The sequence below is a fragment of the Armigeres subalbatus genome, chromosome 2, assembly GCF_024139115.2.
Source record: "Armigeres subalbatus isolate Guangzhou_Male chromosome 2, GZ_Asu_2, whole genome shotgun sequence".
Taxonomy (NCBI): domain Eukaryota; kingdom Metazoa; phylum Arthropoda; class Insecta; order Diptera; family Culicidae; genus Armigeres; species Armigeres subalbatus.
Window position 1 is genome coordinate 42,491,397 of NC_085140.1, and position 19,108 is coordinate 42,510,504.

The 19,108-nt window shown below is 40.6% G+C and overlaps 1 protein-coding gene across 4 annotated transcripts in view; it reads left to right on the forward strand.

Annotated features, from left to right (window-relative positions):
* The window catches only part of LOC134218490 (actin-binding LIM protein 2), an 81,140-nt gene that overhangs the window by 56,223 nt on the left and 5,809 nt on the right, over positions 1-19,108 (forward strand). Inside the window, exons 2-9 of one of the 4 annotated variants that reach the window (XM_062697564.1) lie at positions 6,275-6,585; positions 8,917-9,230; positions 9,287-9,653; positions 9,974-10,039; positions 12,687-13,204; positions 13,265-13,578; positions 14,135-14,235; positions 15,016-15,082. In XM_062697564.1, the coding sequence (XP_062553548.1) occupies positions 6,275-6,585; positions 8,917-9,230; positions 9,287-9,653; positions 9,974-10,039; positions 12,687-13,204; positions 13,265-13,578; positions 14,135-14,235; positions 15,016-15,082 (2,058 nt within the window). Of the gene's footprint in view, positions 1-6,274; positions 6,586-8,916; positions 9,231-9,286; positions 9,654-9,973; positions 10,040-12,686; positions 13,205-13,264; positions 13,579-13,704; positions 13,797-14,134; positions 14,236-15,015; positions 15,083-19,108 lie in introns of all 4 variants that reach the window. The other 3 variants (XM_062697565.1, XM_062697566.1, XM_062697567.1) reach the window with 3 other exon arrangements.

The following is a 19,108-nucleotide window of genomic DNA, read 5'->3' on the forward strand; positions in this document are numbered from 1 at the left end:
ATAAAATAAGATACTCGACCCAGAATTTGTTTATTATTGGCTTTAATAACTTTAAAGTCGAAGGGCTCATCTATTGTCCAACTGCCCTTATTTCATGTCCATTGTGAAGAGAGGGACGCCACTTGTAGTCATTATTAATTGATTTACACATTGCACATTTAAAACATGACAATTAAAGGGTATCAATACTAATTTTTTTATCTCGTCAATTCCGTCCTAATTCCGAGATATGTTGTCAGTTTCTGATTAACCTTTTACGAAGCACCGTCACTTCATTTTTCAAAAAAAATCTGTTTGTTTTTGTAATTTCTGTTTGTTTAGATTTTGAAAAGTGTTTGATGTCGATCAATAATAGAAACTTCAATGCATGTTTAAAAATGGTTTAAAGTAAATTTTTAAAATTCTACACATCTAGGTCATTTTAGACTGGGATGCCAAAAATGTCCTCAGTCTAATCGCAAAATATTGAAAATTGAATAATATTTTGTTCGTCTGTGCTTATGCTCCTAAACCATTGAAGAGTGCAATATTAGTAGTTTAGTATTTTTTTACAACTAACCTTTTTCAACAGAGGCTGTATTGGTGAATGATACCTTCTAAAATATTTATCAAACTTCTTAAACAGAAAATGAAACTTCCGTTTTCAAATCATCGATACAAAGCCGATCAATCCCGGCTTTCGAGGTTCACATTTTTTTTATTTTTAGAAAAAATAGTCTGAAAATTTATAAATTGCGATAAGTCAGCATTGAATGAATAATTTCAAATTCTAAATATGTTGAAGAATCAAAAAAGATGAAAGATTCAAGAAATTATTTTATTGGATATAATGTGAAATTGATGAAATCGCGAATTGAAAATTTGCATTTCCCAAAACGTTTTATGATCGATTTTAAAAAACAAAATATTGATTTTACGCAAAAAAAACATTTGTGTTGTAGGGGGATCATAGGAATTTTCTCAGAACTCCAAAAGAATCTGTTTACAAATTGAAGGTTGAACTTCCATAAATATTTTTGAAAGAAAAACCCGCAGGGTTTTGCTATATTTTTGGATAACTCCGAAAGGTATTTCCTCAAGAATTTCCGAAAAAAAACTACGAATGAGTCACCGCAACCTCTTCTTTTTACAAAGATTCTTATAGGAATTTAACAACCATATTTCCACAGCACAGAGAGGATTTCTCTGCGATAAAATACAAAGAAATCCGCGGATTTTGTGGATGCGAAGATCGCAGGAAATTCTGTAAAAAATGTTCAGAAATTCCGCCTTGAATTCACGTGTAACGCTCACCTTTTTACCAACGGACTGAGAGTTGCATTGCTATCTATCTATCTATGATGGTTGTACACTCCGTGTTGTCCGGAGTAGTGATTCGATTGTACAACTCGTGATTCATGCGTCTGCGCTATTCACCATTTTCCACCACGTCGCCAAGTATTGAGTGCAGTATTTTCCGCTCAAACACTCCGAGAATTAAATAGTCTGCATCTTTTAACGTCCATGCTTCATGGCCGTACAGGGCGAATCAACGATGTATACAGCGTTAGTTTTGTCCGTGTCTGTCTGTAAGCGACACTGTAAGCGAAACTTTAACTGACTAAGCAGAAAGTCCTACATCACGTTGCATTGGTAAGTCCCTAAAATAACGGAATAAAAAGTTTCTTTTTACAAACGACTTTCGGGCTTCTCGCGGAGGTCGTTGGCGGAGATTTTTTTCAGGGATGCCAGGCCAGAAACTCCCAATATGTGGGCGAGTCAACCTAAACGCTATCTTACCGATATCGTAGAACCAACTGAAAATATCATTCAAGCTCATTTTCAAAAACCTTTATTTTGATTGTTTACAAACGCAAACTCCCTTTATAAAATTGCAAAACTTATTTTAATCCAAATAAAATAACAAGGCTTCAATCGATTCGCGTATTTACATGTCGGGGACGGTTATAGAAGAGTTGGAGGGTCATTGGAAAAAACGGAAGGTGTTTATGGGGCCTGTTTACCTGATACCTGGTAGATATACCCCCCGCCCCGTAACCATCTCCGGGGTGTGCGGTATATTATTTAGAAAACGACCACTTCAGTAAAACTTTTGAACCCCTTGACCGATATCCTCAAAAATTGAGACATACATATATCCTTGATCAAGCGATTAACAAGCGATTATAGATGAAGTTGAACGGAGAGGTGTGAAGGATGAGTAAGGTGCGCGTGAAAAACGTAAGGTATAATGTACGATAGGCATATCGGACGTTGGGCATACTTGAAATTTCTCATTCTTTAGTTAGGTTATTTGAGATTGCAAAATTCCCCGGAAACCAATTCTTTTTATTGAAAAATTCCCAAAAACAATCATTTTCCGGGAAAAAAACTTAGCCCCGAAAATAACATTATCGGCAAGTATCACATCCTTGAACACATTTCTCCGGAAACGACATTTCCTCGAACATGAGATTTCTCCGGATATAACGTACGTTTCCCCAAAAATGAATATTTCTCAAAAACCGGAGGCGAGCCAGTCTAGGGCTGAAAGTCTCCTTAATAAAGACACAAAAAAAAATCTCGAAAATGTTATTTCTCCGAATATGACAATTCCCTAAATATGAAATTTCCCCAAAATTAATAATACCTCCGAATATGACAGTTTCGGTATGCATATTTTTCGGTAATAGCATTTCCTAGAATATAACAAGAATTTATTAATCGGAATTATTGATTTTAAAAGTGATATCTACCTTTTTTTTAATCATTGTATGTTCTTTAACCAATCTTTTGATCTTCTCATCAACTGAGAAAGCATAAACAACAAAACACGATACCCCGCTTACCAATTGGTTTTAGCGAAAGCAAATTGAAAATTCCAACAGCTGCGAAATCAAACTGGCGCCTGAGCGTCGATAGCATCCAACGATGATTTGAGGAGGTACATGATTTTGGTGGCTAACAAGTTCGTCTTTCAGCCCGCCATGCGGACTGAAGTATTGGTAGTGGTGCTTTTAAAAGATAGAAACGGCGCAAAGCCATAGAACGAGAATCTGACAATTGCACTACATTGTCTTTTAATGGTAATTGAACCACGTAACGACCGGTTCCGTCACGATGGTGGGTTGCCAAAAAATGTTTTCCACAAACATTTTATCTTTGGTACCAGCTCCGAATCCCAAAATCTCTGTAAGGGCTTGTTGACGGAATCTGAACAACCAGTGAGCTATCTCAAAACTAATCCTGAACTCTGACCCTGAAGAATGTTACCTCCTACTAGCCAGCCTAATTGGGAATCATGAAGTCCGGGAAGATGTAGTCTGGCTTAGTAATGTCATAAAAAAGATTGTGGATTTAACACTACCAATACCAGTTATGGGAACACTTACCTCTCTTGTTGGAACTCCTATTGTGTTGGCTAATGATTGCGTGATGTAAGTGACCTGAGAACCACAATCCAGCAGGGCTCTGCATTATTGATGAGGCTTCGAATTCTGATCCAAAACGTCGACTTCAGCTGTGAGCAGGAACACTTGACTCGTTTGTCGGACTGGAATTGGTGAATGGACTGCATTCGTAAATGCACTGCTAGTCGATGTTTTACACAATGGAACAGGAACTGCTGCCACTCCTGGAACCACAAGACCAAGTTGCTGCTTTTCTTCTTTCGCTTCGTTGACGATCGACTCTTCCATGTGCAGCAAAGAGTGGTGTCTTCGATGGCACTTGGTACAGGACTTTTTCGATGAACAATCTTTGACCCGATGCCCTCGCCGGAGGCAGTTGTCGAAGATACGCTTCTCCTTCACGCTGGCGATTCTTTGGCTGACTGATAAGTCGTTGAATGTCGAGGACTTGAACGTGTAATGGTTCTCGATACAAAAGCTACAACGTTGTACTGCCGGGCCAGATGATATAGCAGTATTGATCTTCGTTGGGTTTGTTTTTATTTGTTGACGATGCTTGTAGTGGTTGTCACTAGCTATTTGGCATCTTTCCAGGACAGACACACGCTCCTTCAAGAACTTGATGTTGTCTGCTTACAAAGGTAGCTCTCCTTTCTTGACGGTTGATTCCCACAGCTTCTTGGTTTCATCGTCCAAGGCTTGAGCAATCATGAATACCATCATGTACTCTGATATATCGGCAAAGTCCTGACCGAGGAGGTTCTCCACATGTCCATCGAAAATCTCCACTAATGCTCTTAGCTCACTATTGGATTCGTTGGTGAGCCTTCTCATGCTTAACATGCTTGCTAGGTGCCTGTCGATCATCCGTCGTGTGTCGGAAAAACGTTCGTCGAGTAATTGCCAAGCTCGCACATAATTGCCGTCTGTGATTGTTTTATCGTCAATCAGACCGGCGGCGTCGCCAACTAAAGCTTTCTCTAGATGATTGAGCTTGATACGGTTTGGCTCATTTGTCCTGTCTACCACATCTTTGATTTTGGTGGCTAATAAGTCCGTCTTTCAGCCCGCCATGCGGACTGAACACATATACAAGCTTCAACATTTTGCGCTGCGGCAAGTGCTGGAAGCGTTTGCTAACAAAAGTAACAACGTTGCTAAATCGTCTTACAAAATTGAGCGTCTAACTAAGAACTGACTTGTTGAACTGAATTCTACCATCAGCTACTCACTGAGAATTATATTAAAATATACAGTCTTCGATACCGAACTAGTTCATCTAAGTACTTCAATAAAATCGAATTGGTATATCAAATAACTTCTCTTTTAGGGTCCCATGACCTTGGATCCGCCAACTAAATGTATTTGTGTTGTAAACATTCGAACCTATAGATTGTTCGATCGTTTCCTTAAGCGATTGATTTGCCTCTTTTAGTGCCCTTTAAAATTTTAAATCTAGTTTCAATTCTCTTGCCTACACATTTGGAATATTCATATCGAGCAGTTTGGGATGGGAAAATATAAGTAGGTTCGAGTAACTTTAGTCGTTTATGATTGTGGTATAATTTAAGGCGGAAAATATTTAAATAATTTATTAGGGTTCTAAGGTAAAAGTTACACTCGAAAGAATTTTCGGAGTGAAAGTTTTCCGCTGAAGTTTACCAATAATGCCTGTAGGAATTATCAAAGCGTTTTCCGCAGGAATTCTCGAAAGAATTTACGCATAAAATTCTCGGAGACCGCTGCTAAAATTACTGTAATTATGTTAGGTTTTATATTATATCTTCTAGGGTACGACCTCAAATATTTTTTATACAGAAGTTTTGTTCGAAAAACGAAGCTGTATTGTTTTAATAACTAATCTCATTGCAAGTTTGTCTTTTGGTCAATAATTACATCAAAGTTGTATAATTTATTGTTCAAGTTGAAATAACGGCTTCAGCATGTTTTTCTCATTCATGTCAACTTTATCTTTAATCAATTATGTTTTGAGCAAATTTGGCCTAAACATTCCTGGTATATCAATGCATCTTGTGCCGAATTTCACTAAGTTTGATAAAAAACCCACGGACAATAACAGAACAAAACATGCCAAAACCAGCATCTATTCTATAAAACAGTACTTTTAAAAATAGTTTTGATTGCTCAGTTCTATTCCAGTCCTCCAAAAGGGTTGTCATACTGACAGCGAATTGCTTAATTATTTTTTTCAATTTGATATAAACATGTGTGAAATTGTAGCTTAGAATATTGAAAAGCCATATTTTTATAAGCCGCAATTGAAAAGAAAACGTTCAGCAAAATGGTAATAACAAAAATTGAAAGGTATCTGACGCGTATTTGAGCAGAATTTAGTTCAGGGTCGCGCAGATTTGGCGCGTATTTGATTTTAGTCGGCGGGGAAAATATAGCAGGTTCCCCGTAACAACCCTGCTTATTATAACATATTTGTTCATCATATTTTTTTTTGCAAACTAAGAGTTGTTTCGTCGCGGATTCTACATTCCTATCTTCAGAACGTGTAAAGTGCTTTCTGCGGTAACCCATATGCCGACGACACAGTCTTCTTTGGTGCGTATCAGTCATCCGTCGTGGAGCCGCTTACTTCACGAGTCTGCACACACGCTTCGCATGTTGGGGATCCATAGATGGCGCCGTCCCTTCTGGGACGAGGAAGTGTCTTACGTAATTCTGTTTCACGTTTATTTATGGACTCTGAACGCAACTTTAAACACCTACCGACCGGTTCATCGCGCTGCTGCATTGGCTGGGTGTGAAAAATAAACCACATACCATCGCGAAAAACATAAACAACCTCTCCGCAGCACAAGTGGGAAAATCGATAATAATTATAATCTTTCTTCTTCTCCATTTTCCGCTCGCAGGTAAAACCAAAATCCAGTGCAGTAAATGCCAGAAAAAGTGCTCCGGCGAGGTGTTGCGTGTTTCGGACCGATATTTCCACAAGACGTGCTTCCAGTGCACCAAATGCAACAAATCGCTGGCGACGGGCGGCTTCTTCTCAAAGGATGGCTCGTACTACTGCACCCTGGACTACCAGAAGCTGTACGGCACCAAATGCGCGGCCTGCAATCAGTACGTCGAGGGCGAGGTAGTTTCCACCATGGGCAACACATATCATCAGAAGTGCTTCACCTGTAGCAAGTGCAAACAAGCGTTTCAATCGGGCAGCAAGGTAGGTGCTTGCGTGTTTGTTGGTTCAGTTGTCATTTTTTTTATCGTCACTGTGTCGCCGCATGGTATGATAGGTTGTCGTCTAACTGCAGGAATCTGAAAATTGCCACTTTTGGAAGTACTGAAGACGCTTAGCGGACATCAAATCATCGACTGAAATCATTCCTCAATTGTGGGAATTATTCAATATTAGAATCAAAAAGGCAGTAGTTGAATGTTTTTGTTTGTTTTTTTGTTTGGGCAGAAAAATTTCGTTTGGAAATTCCAATCAATTTTCTTTGGAAATTCCGAACATTTTTTCCAAAGAGCTTTATTTGAAAATTAAAAAGAAACTTCCGAATACAATTTCAAAAGAATTATTTAGAATGAATTTTCTGGGAAAGTTCATTAGATTTTTCCGGTTAAATTCAAAATATTCTTCCGTTTATTTATTTAGTTTACATCTCAACAGATAACACTGAATCAATCATTTGACACCACAAGATACAATTCGAGGTCACATCTCTCCATCGTCAGATGCGCCTCACGCTTGCCAAATCGATATGTACTTGGTCCACCTACCTAGCTCGCTGCTGTTCACGCCTTCTATTACCTGCCGGGTCGAATACATACAAACAATTTGAAAGGTTGCTGTCCGGCATTTTCGCAACATGACATGCCATGCTGGGTTCGCCGTAGAGTTAGGCGAGCTCGTAGTTTATCCTTCCTCGCCACACACCGTTCTCTTGCACACCACCAAAGATGGTTCTAAGCACGCGTCTCTCGAATAATCCGACTTCTTGCAAGTCCTCCTCGAGCATGATTAAAGTCTCATGACCGTAGAGGGCCACCGATCTTATGAACGTTCTGTACATAATACATTTGGTGCGGGTGTGAATCTTTTTTGACCACATTTTTTTCTGGAGCCCGTAGTCGGCCGGACTTCCACAGACTATGCGCATTCGTATCTCACGACTAACATTACTATCAGCCATTAGCACAGATACACGGTAGATGAATTCTTCAACTAACTCGAAGGTATCCCCGTCTATTGTAACACTGCTTCTCAGGCGAACACTATCGCGTTCGGTACCAATTGGTAGACAATTGGCCAGCTTTTTCAACCCGATCATGATGAGTTCAGCTCCGACATCATTCTTACAGCTGCTTCATTTCTTGAGCTGTTGGATGGCATCCCTAACTTCTCTCAAGCTGGCGGCTAGTTGGTTTCCATTTTTCGCTAAACTGACGTAGTCGTCTCGTCCGCTGCCTGTACTCCCAGCGCTATTTAAGTGTTCCTTGAAGTGCTACTTACCACCACACACATTCGTCAGTCAAGATGCAGGCATTCTTATCCTCGCGGCACGAAGCCTTTTCAAGATGCTTTGAGCTTCTGCTAAAACTTGCGTGTTTCTTTATAGCGTCGAACTGCACTTATTTCAGTCGGCGTTTATTCTCCTGAAAGAAGCGGGTCTGCTGTCTCCGTTTCCGTCTATAGTGTTTCACGTTCTGCCGGGTCCCATCCACGCTGCGTCATTCTCCTTCAAAATCTATCTGCACTTCTTCCGTAGACTTCGCCCCACATACCCGCTGCGTTATTAATGGCTGCTGTAACTGTACTTCAGCAGCCCTAAAGAAGGACCCCACCGTGGTCCCTTATCAACGCTGTCTCGAGATTATACCAATTTAACGTCTCACAAGATTTGCTAGCGCTACTTGTTGATTTTGTAAAGTGACTTATTGGTTCAACTGTTTTGCTGAACTTACTGTCATATCTGTTGAGTTCGTCTTGCCTCCAACATTCAGATGCTGGGGGCATATGTTTTCCTGTTGCGCCTAAACAAATACGTTTTTGGTGTTGAAAATTTCTTCCTTTGTAATTGTTTCCACCTCTGCTTCCGAATCCATTACGATAATCATGTCCACCTCGACCGCGAGGGGCAAAATAATCTGTTTGATTTGCGTTTCCACGATTTTCATATTCCCCGCGAGGTGTAAAAACTGGAGTATTTCGTCCTTCTGAAAGCTTTTACTTCAGTATTTTCACAGTCACTAACAGAACATACTCTCTGTCACGGTCGCCATGTACGTATGAAGTTTATATTCTTCGCGGGACGTGACATTTAATAAAACACGAGATGCACGAGAGCTGCCCTATTTATAGGACGCTACTAGAATAGGAGTTATTCCATTTCCATGTTATCATTAAGTGAGTTATGCTGGAAATTTATTATTGTGAATTCCTATCAATCATTTTTTTGTATTGATAATCGATGCATAATCATGCAGAAAATATTTACGAACTCTATTGATTCTTAACGTATTTTTCATTATTCAAACGATTTTCCAAAAGGTTACCAACACCGGCAAAGAAGTCCTCTGCGAGAACTGTGTAACCGGTCCGGTAGCAACAGCCCCACAGTTGACAAATTCGGCGGCAGCGTCACCAAAGAGACAGATCGAACAAAAGCAGGAGCAGAAGACGATCAAAGAAATCACCTCCAGCCCGACCAAGGCGGCCACTCTCCATCATCACCAGGAAGCGATACGAAAGCAACAGAATAGCAAGGACGTCGATCCGAACGAGTGCGCCGGATGTCACCAGCAGTTGAAAGAAGGTCAGGCACTGATCGCACTCGATCGCCAGTGGCACATTTGGTGTTTCAAGTAAGTGACTTTTCCGAACAACATCTTAACTCAAGCTAAACATTCGCTTCTTCTAGATGCAACGCGTGCGGAGTGACGCTGAATGGCGAGTACATGGGCAAGGATGGAGTTCCGTACTGTGAGAAGGATTTCCAGAAATCGTTCGGAGTGAAGTGTGCCTACTGCAACCGATACATCAGCGGTAAGGTGCTGCAAGCCGGCGATAATCATCACTTCCATCCGACTTGTGCCCGGTGCACCAAGTGCGGCGATCCATTCGGCGATGGAGAGGAAATGTACCTGCAGGGTGGTGCAATATGGCACCCGCGGTGCGGTCCCGGACCGTCGTCCGAGTCCGGCATCCTGAACGGAGTCGAAACCAACGGGTTCAACACGGAAACCGAATTTGACCGTACCAGTACAAGCGCAATGAGTGAAATTCAGGTGAGCGAGAAGAGGTGGATACGTAACCGTAGAGAGAAGCATTTACATTCTCCAGCTTGACTTAATTCGATGCTTCTTATTGTCACTTTTTGGTTTTGTTACAATTATTTATAATTGTTTGGTCATTGAGCTGTAGTTCATCTGTCTTAAAATTGTTATTGAAGAAAAAACATAAAAAGAAATTTCAAAAAAAGTCGATCAACTGCAGTTCGGTGATCTTAATTTGTTACTATAATTTTATTAGTTTTATTTTAGTTTTCTGACGCAGCATGAGAAAATAATATTTGCACTGGGGTTTGTTTTTAACTTTATTTTTTCAGTTTTCGTATCCTTCACAAACACCAAGTTTGAGTGGTTCTGTTTATAGTCCTTACACGCATAGAAAGGTTAGTTTTTTACTTATTCTTTTGTTTTAAGTTTCACTGTTGCTTTCACGCTCCCACTCTAATACAATACTATTGATGTGTTTTAAGATGCGTTTCATTATACTTACTACATATGAGAGAGTTAGTTCTGAAAATGTATTGCGAGAGTCCTGCTACGTGCCCGGTGCTGGGAATTTGGTTTCATCAATACCCGCTAAGCTGTGGAGGACGACGGAGGCTTTTCGTAGCTTAGTTGGGAAAGCACCTGTCTAACGTACTGGTTTCGTGGGATTAATCCCACCGAAGCGAGCGGTTACCCTCCAATATCTTTTCCGAACTAAATCTATCACATGTTGTGCATATGCACAACATGTAAAAGATTTAGTTCGAAAAATGTATTGGAGTGGGACTTACTTACTTGATACTTAATGGACCCCTCGATGATATGGCGTATCCTCCTCCACTGGACTCGATCCTGGAACAATCGCTTCCAGTCGCCCTGAACTTTTAGCGGCCTCAGGTCGGTCCTATTCTACTACAAAAAGCCATTGTGTACGCGGCCTTCCACGAAGCATACAGCCTCTTCCGGATGCTATACTGAATATTATCTTCGCTCGACGCTCTTCCGAAATACGAATAACGTGTCCAGCCCACCGTAGTCTGCCGTGTTGTACAAGATTAACAATACCCAACCCTTTATACATCTGGTATAACTCGTAATTCATGCGATGCCGCCAGATGTCATAGTCCCGATTACCTTCGAGTATTGTCCGCGGCATCTTACACTCAAATACACCGAAGCTCGTTTTCGTTCGCAGACTTAAGCTTGGAGTTGGCCTACTTGGTAACTATTCCAACACATTCATTGACGACTTGAACATTTCAAATGATGCTCATCGACGCTAAGTCTCCACATAAAAATGTATAGATGTTGTAGCATTTTCGAAAATGATACGCTCAGAAAACCATAGGAGCATAGCAAAGCAAAAAAAAGTCTGTGCAGTTTTGTATATTCATTCAAAAGAATTCCAATCTCTCTTTTATTCAAATTTTAGTTATCGCTCCTTGGAATCACAAGATTTTGCCGAACTTTCCACGAATCTCATGTCATAATATTAGTCATATTATTTGCAATTCAAAAAGTTAAAAAAAATCAGTATATAGTAACAAAATCCTTCAAGCATCTTATCATGCAAATTTGCAAAAAGAAATGCCTTCAAAATGGCTTAGTTCGATATAGCCAGGCATACGATACGTTATCGATAGTCAAGTACCTAATACCTTTTCGGAAACAAAATTCTTTGATAATAATGCCATGCAACTTTGAAGATTATATTTGAATGTTAGAGATCAAACCGCTGTTAAGTAAAATTTATTCACAAAACTCTTGAAACACTTAGGAATCTTAAAGGATTGATCTATTTTATGCTGTCTAAATATTACAAGTAGCTTAGTATTTTTCAGTAATTTCCTTCATTCAACAAAATCTCACAAACAGTTTTATCCTTTTAGACTGTTACTTTTATTATTTATTCAATTGGTATGAGAAAACTATTCATAACCTAACTTTCTTAAGCAATTATAGCTGTCACTGAGAATCAATGGAGCGTAATATGCTTTGTGCTAAGCATTCCTATCGCAAGATATACTTAACACTATTGTTAAAAGTTCAAAAACTTTATGAAATAGATTCGTGTTTCGAGTGTTTCGAAGACAGAGGGGTTTAAAAGAATTCTCTGCAGTTACGCCCATACATGCAAAACTGGAAGTATGCTCTTTTGGGGAGAATGTGACTACCCACAATTTTTTCATGTTTTTATGCATAAAAGTTAATCATTTGTGAATAAAAGATAGTCATAATTGTGCATAATATTTATTCCTTTTTGTGTGTAGTCATAATTGAATATTTTTTAGTCAAAAGAGAATACTTTGTCTTTTGTGTATACATTTTTTAGCAGTGTATATGATCAGAGATCTAGATATGCGCAATACTTAATGCCAATTAGCAAAAAATCTAGGGGGCTAGCATGTTTCTAGGTAGGGCTAAAGCCCCCTCTAGCTTTCTTGTAGTTACGCCGACGCCTAAAACTGTAGCGTGACCAAAGCTCCGGATTTTTTATTTAACTCGTATACCAAACCAAGTACGTTGCGACGAAATATTAAGAAATTAAATCAACAAAACTTCCCACCAAAATCTTCATCCAATGAATTATTAGCAGTGGCTGGTTTCCTACCAACCGAAATTAACCGCCAGAAATCATAATGGCGAAGGACATCTAACGCGGATTTTCTCGAAAGTAGGAACTTTTTCGGAAAAAATATTTGATACCAGTTATGTAGGAAGGTATCCGCTACTACGCTTACCAAATACTTTTTGATTAAGTTATTTAATAACGTGAAATTCAATTTTAGATGCCTTTCGCTATATTGATTTTTAAAAATTATCTCCTAGTATGCAGCTGTAAGTACGCCGAAAGCCGCTAATTCATTGTTTGAATTATTGATAGAAATGGTTTAGACACATTTAATAATATGTAATTGTATTTTTTACGTTACGTGTATTACGCAAAACAAGGCACGGTATTTCAAATTTTTGAACAACTTTTTAAAAAATTTAACTTTGAAACTTAAATAATGAAAGGACTATTTTTCCCTTTGTTTCACACAGTACCATCGTACAACCAGCCCGGGTCTGATATTAAGAGAGTACAACCGTTCCGGGTTTGAAGATATTGCCCGTATCTACACCTACAGCTACCTTACGGATGAACCGCACTACTTGCGAAAGCCGATCGAACCGTACGATAAGGCCCCGGTTTCGCCTCATTTCCATCGGCCCAATCAGTACGGAACCGGGCACCGTTCGGCATCAGGATCGCGTTCCCATTCAAGAAGCCGCAGCGCGATGAAGGTATTAGTGGACAGTATCCGCTCCGAGACGCCCCGTCCCAAGAGCCCGGGGATGAACAATGAAGAACCGATCGAGCTGAGTCACTATCCGGGAGCGAAGAAGCCCCCACCAGGCGAGAAACCAAAGATTGAGCGGGATGACTTTCCGGCACCTCCGTATCCTTACACCGACCCAGAAAGGCGCCGAAGATATTCCGATTCCTACAAGAACATTGAATCTGACGACGAGGTAGACCATTCGAAGAGCAAGGAAGATAAAGAAATTGTTGCCGAGATGTCAGTAACCACCATTTTCCGTATAAAGTAACTTTCCTCAAAAGATTTATATTTTTGCAGGCGCCTTCGAAAAGAAGAGGAGGAGTTAAGCAAGTTAAAATCATCAGGTATGGGTAAAGTAATCCTGAAGGATCTTCAGGAGCATAAAAAGTACGAACACTGGAAACGGGAGAACCTCGATCCTCGGAATGCCTCGCGCACTCCGTCGGCATCGAAGGAACCGACTTACCGTCTACGGTATGAGTCCCCAGTGGGTGCGTCGCCCTCTAGAAACCTGGACCATCATCGACCTTGCGAAGACGAATATTTCGAACGATCGACTAGCTACCGTGGTTCCGTCGGCCGTGCCATCGGTAACGCACCCAGCTACAATGGTAAGTTTGTTCAGGTATCATATCTATAGTTTCTATCAAATTTAAGTTGATTATGTCTTATTTTCTCAATCAAATACCACCTCCAATATCCATACCCATAAACAATGAACCAACGCCCACAAATAGCCATCCACTCGTATAGGTCTCCTCCGAAGCCCGGATACGGATTCAAAACCTCAACACTGCAAACCTCGTCTTTAAGAAATGGTTACAGTTCTGTAAGTTCTTTCCCCTCGATCGGACAAGCTCGCTCTTGTTCTGATTTTATTCTTGGTGGTTATGGCTAGTCTTTGTGGTGCAAACTAAACCTGATATATTAACATCGCCTGTATCATTTGTCGAAATAGTACTCAATCATCATACTAACAACACGTTTATAATCATCTGTTTTTTCCCTCGCGCCTAATTGAAATGCTTACCGGATCTGGACCCATCGTTGTGCTACTGCCATCATCCCAACCATGTCCGAACGATTCAAAAAATTATCCATACTAACACAACCGTCTAACATCTACACATTCAAACCCGTATATGACCATCTAACAAACCATCGCAGTGGTGAGTTCCTTACGACAAGTACCTAAACCGGGTTACGGCTTGGCCCCTCGTTCGCATACCTTCAGTTCCGCTACATCTGGTTCCGCTCACGGTGCTCCTGTAAGCTGCTTTTACTGTAGTAACACTCATTTTAATTCAAGTTCCGGTTTTTGTTGTTGTATGGCCAACAAAATTTCGTTTATAGTCGATTCTTTGTTTCTGTCAATGGCGTTTTATCATTGCAGTTATTGCTTGTTTGGAGATGTACTCAAAATTATAGAAACTAAAAAAGACAATCGGTTTATATTATTTTATTCTTGCAAATTCATCTCGGCTTTTCCATGTGCTTTTCGCGTATGATAAACAGGATAAAAAATTAAACGCGTGCGGGCCAAGTTTTGGACCTTAGTGAGATAGTTCGAAGGTTTTAGATTTGTGTAGATAATAGTAATTAATATAGTTAGTAATTAATTCATTTTGAATATTCTATTTATACAGTTAATTCAACCGATTCTAGGATAAATCCTAACTAACATTCTTCTAAAACACCAAAATAAATATTAACTTCGTGATTTCTGTGCTATTTTGGTCGACATTAGTTGCATAATAATTTCTTTATTTTGTTCAATGGATTTAACTTTCACATTCGTATATAAAGCGCACACTGAAGTATTTTTATATCTGTATCAATGTTTGACGTGATGTCTCTTTTAATTGTTAAGACCAAGAACAAGACAACTTTATTGTTAAACTATTACTTAATCTATTTGCATGTGAATATTCTTCAAAAGCTTGAACTATGTTGGGTTTGTGCGGTTCTGAAGCATGCATTTGTTTGTTTGATTTAAAAATATTAGTTGAAATTTTCCTATAAATTATCTTCTTGATATGTATTTTTAGGATTTCTCGTTCGGTGGACTTGGAGATAAGACACACAGTACAGAATTCAGTTGCGGAAAAAGTGACAGTAAGTATTGTTAGTATTATATGTATCAGTAGAAATAACGAGTTCATGGTTATTTTGAATGCCTAAATAAACTCACACATTTTTATAAAAAACGATAAGAAAATTATTTTGAGCTTTTTAGTGGAATGTTTTCACCTGTCATAAGACGAGTTTATACCATCCCATTGAATTCCACCACTTAATTGTATCTTGACAGATACGTATTTCGACCTCAAAGGTAAGGCCGTCTTCAGTGTCTCGTACTTGACTCGACGAGTCGAGTCAAGTACGAGACACTGAAGACTGCCTTACCTTTGAGGTCGAAATACGTATCTGTCAAGATACAATTAAGTGGTGGAATTCAATGGGATGGTATAAACTCGTCTTATGACAGATAAAAAACGAGTTAAACATTACCTGATGGAAATCATCTTTGTTGATGTCTAGGGTGCTAAAAAAGTCAGGCGAGGTAAGAACGTTAACGGTAACCGATACCCAAGAAACTGCGTCAGTTACGGGTTCTATCATGTCTTTCTCCAGATACTGTGAAAACTTTTTCGATCTTCGGCAATAGTGTAATCGGTGGTATCCTAACTCGTATCGATTGGAATTCTAAGTTTGCTTCATTTTTGGCAAAAAAAACTTGTCTTTCTGTCGGAACCAAAGGGCTAGCTGATGAACACAAGACAGGTAGACCAATATCCAGTACACCCAATTGTTTGCTATGCCTTTTTCTGAGTAGAAATTTCGAACCTTTTGTTGCGGCATCTTCTTTGCTTATGTCGTCTCCATTAATCATGGATTCAATTACCTTGGTCAACGATTCACATTTCGATTATTTCCCATCAGTCTAGGTGAGGGGCGCTTACGTGCACGTTGTGTACGTCCCGTGGGAGCGCAATACTCATTACCCCCTGATGTATTGCTTATTTCCGGGCCGGGGGATGTTGCTGCAGAAGAAGTTGGTTTTAGTGAATCAGAATTCCCAACCCTACATTACATGGGTTCGCCTGCCCCAGGTTTCTGGATGCAGATTTCCGTTACCTACTTGTTCGAGCGCGAACTACCCGGTTATCGAAGGTCACCGAAAAGCATTGAGTCCGGTACAAAACACGCGCGTAGGCCTTTGTGTAGCTAGGAAACTAGCCCTTTCTTAACCTTCCGGGACTCGCTTAGTCCTGAGAATCACTCATGCAGTTTCGCCTCCGTTGTGTATGACAAGCGAGCTTTTCTTGGCAGTATTGTACTTTTTACAACGGCGCGAGTCCTCGAGGGTTCAGTTTCCACCATCGTACAATTCCACACATAAGTAGACTGAGTGTTTGATAAAGAATTACGATACCAAGGTCGATTTCGTTACGTCCGTTTAACTTCTTATAATATTTGGGACTTAAGGCCAATTTCTTCACCTCCGCTTAACTCTTAAGCGATGCTTACCCATACGCTTAAACATGGTTGAGCGACTAAGCGGGGGTGAAGAAATCTGCCCTTAGTGTCCATTTCTTCAGCCCCGCTTAGGCCTTAAACCAGGTTTAAGCGTATATGGGTCCCTTAAGAGTTAAGCGGAGGTGAAGAAATCGACCCTTAGAGCATTAGGGAAATATACAATTTGTGCACATTTGCTTTGTGCGGTATTCTTAAGAATAGTCCAATAACAGTAAACAGTGCGAGGACAATGCCTACAGTGCCTTTGCCCTCTATCATTGCTGACAAGTTTAGCGCTAAGTTACTTAGTTGGAGGATTGTGGTATAAAATGGGATCAAGTTATACAGCGTCTTCTTCTTTTTCAATGGCTCTACATTCCAACTGGAACTTGGCCTGCTTTTTAGCTTAGTATTCTATTAGCATTTCCTTAGTTAATTGAAAGCTTTCCTACGCCCGCCATTGCCCGTATGTATCTTGTGTGGCAAGTACTACAATGGATACACAATTCCCAGAGAGTCGAGAATGTTTCCAACCCGAAAGCATCCTACACTGGACCGGACCAAGTTATACAGAGTACTACATTTTAATGAATGTTACTTAGGTTCGGCTCCAACATTGCCCGGGCACGAGTTCCAACACGTAAGGATTCCAACAGTTCAGCGTTGGACGAATTTAGCTGTAGATATATTTTAGATAGTTGTAGTTGTAGTAGCCATCGGTTCTGTGATCCCGCCTTACATCCTCACATTTGTCGTGGAACAAAGAAGAAGACCAGGTAGATCGAACGACTTGGCATGAAAGGGATGGAACCCCAATAACCTAGGCGCTGGAGAGCTTCGAGCAAGTTATCCCTTGTGGGTTGCTCTACCTGGAACGACGGCTTCAGATGCTTGGATCCGGTGATGGCAATAGATCGATTTTCGCTACGGCACGAACGATGTATCCCGGTTTAGTGCGTAGAGCTACGACAAGGACAACTTTTGCCCGGGTGCAGTTTCACGATTCGCATAAGCAGAAGGGACGACGTTGTCCTCCTGTACGACGAAGATGCGGTTCACCTCAACGGTGACCGGGGTATTGCAGCTTTTGGTTGTCCGTGATAGCAGAAGTTGAAGATACTCCGGGTACTAGCGGGCCAAGATGTTTCGAAGGTACATCTGAACCACGTCGTAAGCTTTTAGACGGTTGTCAGGAATCCAACGAAAATCGGTTTGAAATGAAGGTTAGCCCCGACGAAAAAGTGTCCTAGAGAAAGAGGACTGCTCGCTTGGAATCGTCGTCAGCGGATGGGAATGCAGGCACATTTCAATCTGCGCCAAAAGGGTTCGCATTTGTTTGTAGGCAATGTAGGTGTTGTCTATTGTTTTCAGGAGGTGCCTTTTCACAGACTTTGACGACAGTCTCCTAAAGACAGCTGAAGTGCGTTGCACGTGGCGGAACAAACTTACACCGAATGTCGTTCTTTGCACAGCAACTGAAGATTCCATCCTGATCGTTCTTGACCATCTTCAGCATTTGATAGATGCAGTTGAATGCGAAGGATGCATCCTTGAAAGTTTTCGTACTGTCCAAGTGCAGCTTGGCGATTCTTCCTCTTCGAGCAACCACACGACGGTGTACTGCCAGTTGTCGGAAGATCTGTATTGAAGACAAATTTTCGTCTGCGATTACCCAATATTTCTGGTGCACTGTGCCTAACAAGAGAGGCGGCCCTGCATGCAGTAGCTTCAAGTGGAAGAGACTTGCTAGCAAAGCCGACAGCGGGTACGATAGGAATCTTGGCGTAATCAGAGAGTGATGTTTCATAGCCACCGACGCGAGTAATGCAGTCTTCGTCGATGTATGGCCGACATGTCGAGTCAAGTACGAGACACTGAAGACGGCCTTACTGTTGAGGTCGAAATACGTATCTGTCAAGGTACAATTAAGTGGTGGAATTTAATGGGATTGTACAAACTCGTCTTGTGACATGTTGATTTGTTGACCTCTGACTCTACGACAATATCTCGATTTTCATAAAGCTAATTTTTACGATTAAAATCATTATTTCAAGAAAAAGTGTGGTTGTCAAAGTGCGTTTTTCGGTAGTATAGCTTCCTTACGTTTTTGTTAACCATCCCATAATGCTCACTTAAGTCATAAACAACGTTGGAAGTCTTGCCCCATATGGCGATCTTGTCCCACTTTCCCCTACACCTGTCGAGTGCTGGATTTATGACACTAGGTTTGCTGCGAAAGCCTTCTAACGGCTTCGGAGAGATCATAGGTAATGGAGAACGGTAGTGGATTTCATCCAAAAATAAGCGGGAAGTGAAATCTTCAAGGCTAAAACCACCTTCACAGAGTTCTGCGCGACGGAATGTCGACTCCGCCGCTGGTTTCGGCTCGTACGTAGCAACGAGATCCGCAAGCTCCTCGAGAGGAAGGGGGGCGCCTATCCGAATAAGAAATTGAATGTTTTATAGGAAGCCCGGAGACCCATAATGTTGTATACCAATCGACGAACTGAGGTGATGTCTGCATGTGTACACAATTTTGTAGACACACTTTTTGGAACTTAGCATAGAACGAATTACTCGTGGTTCCATTCGACAAGGAATCCTGTCCCATTTGCAATTGAA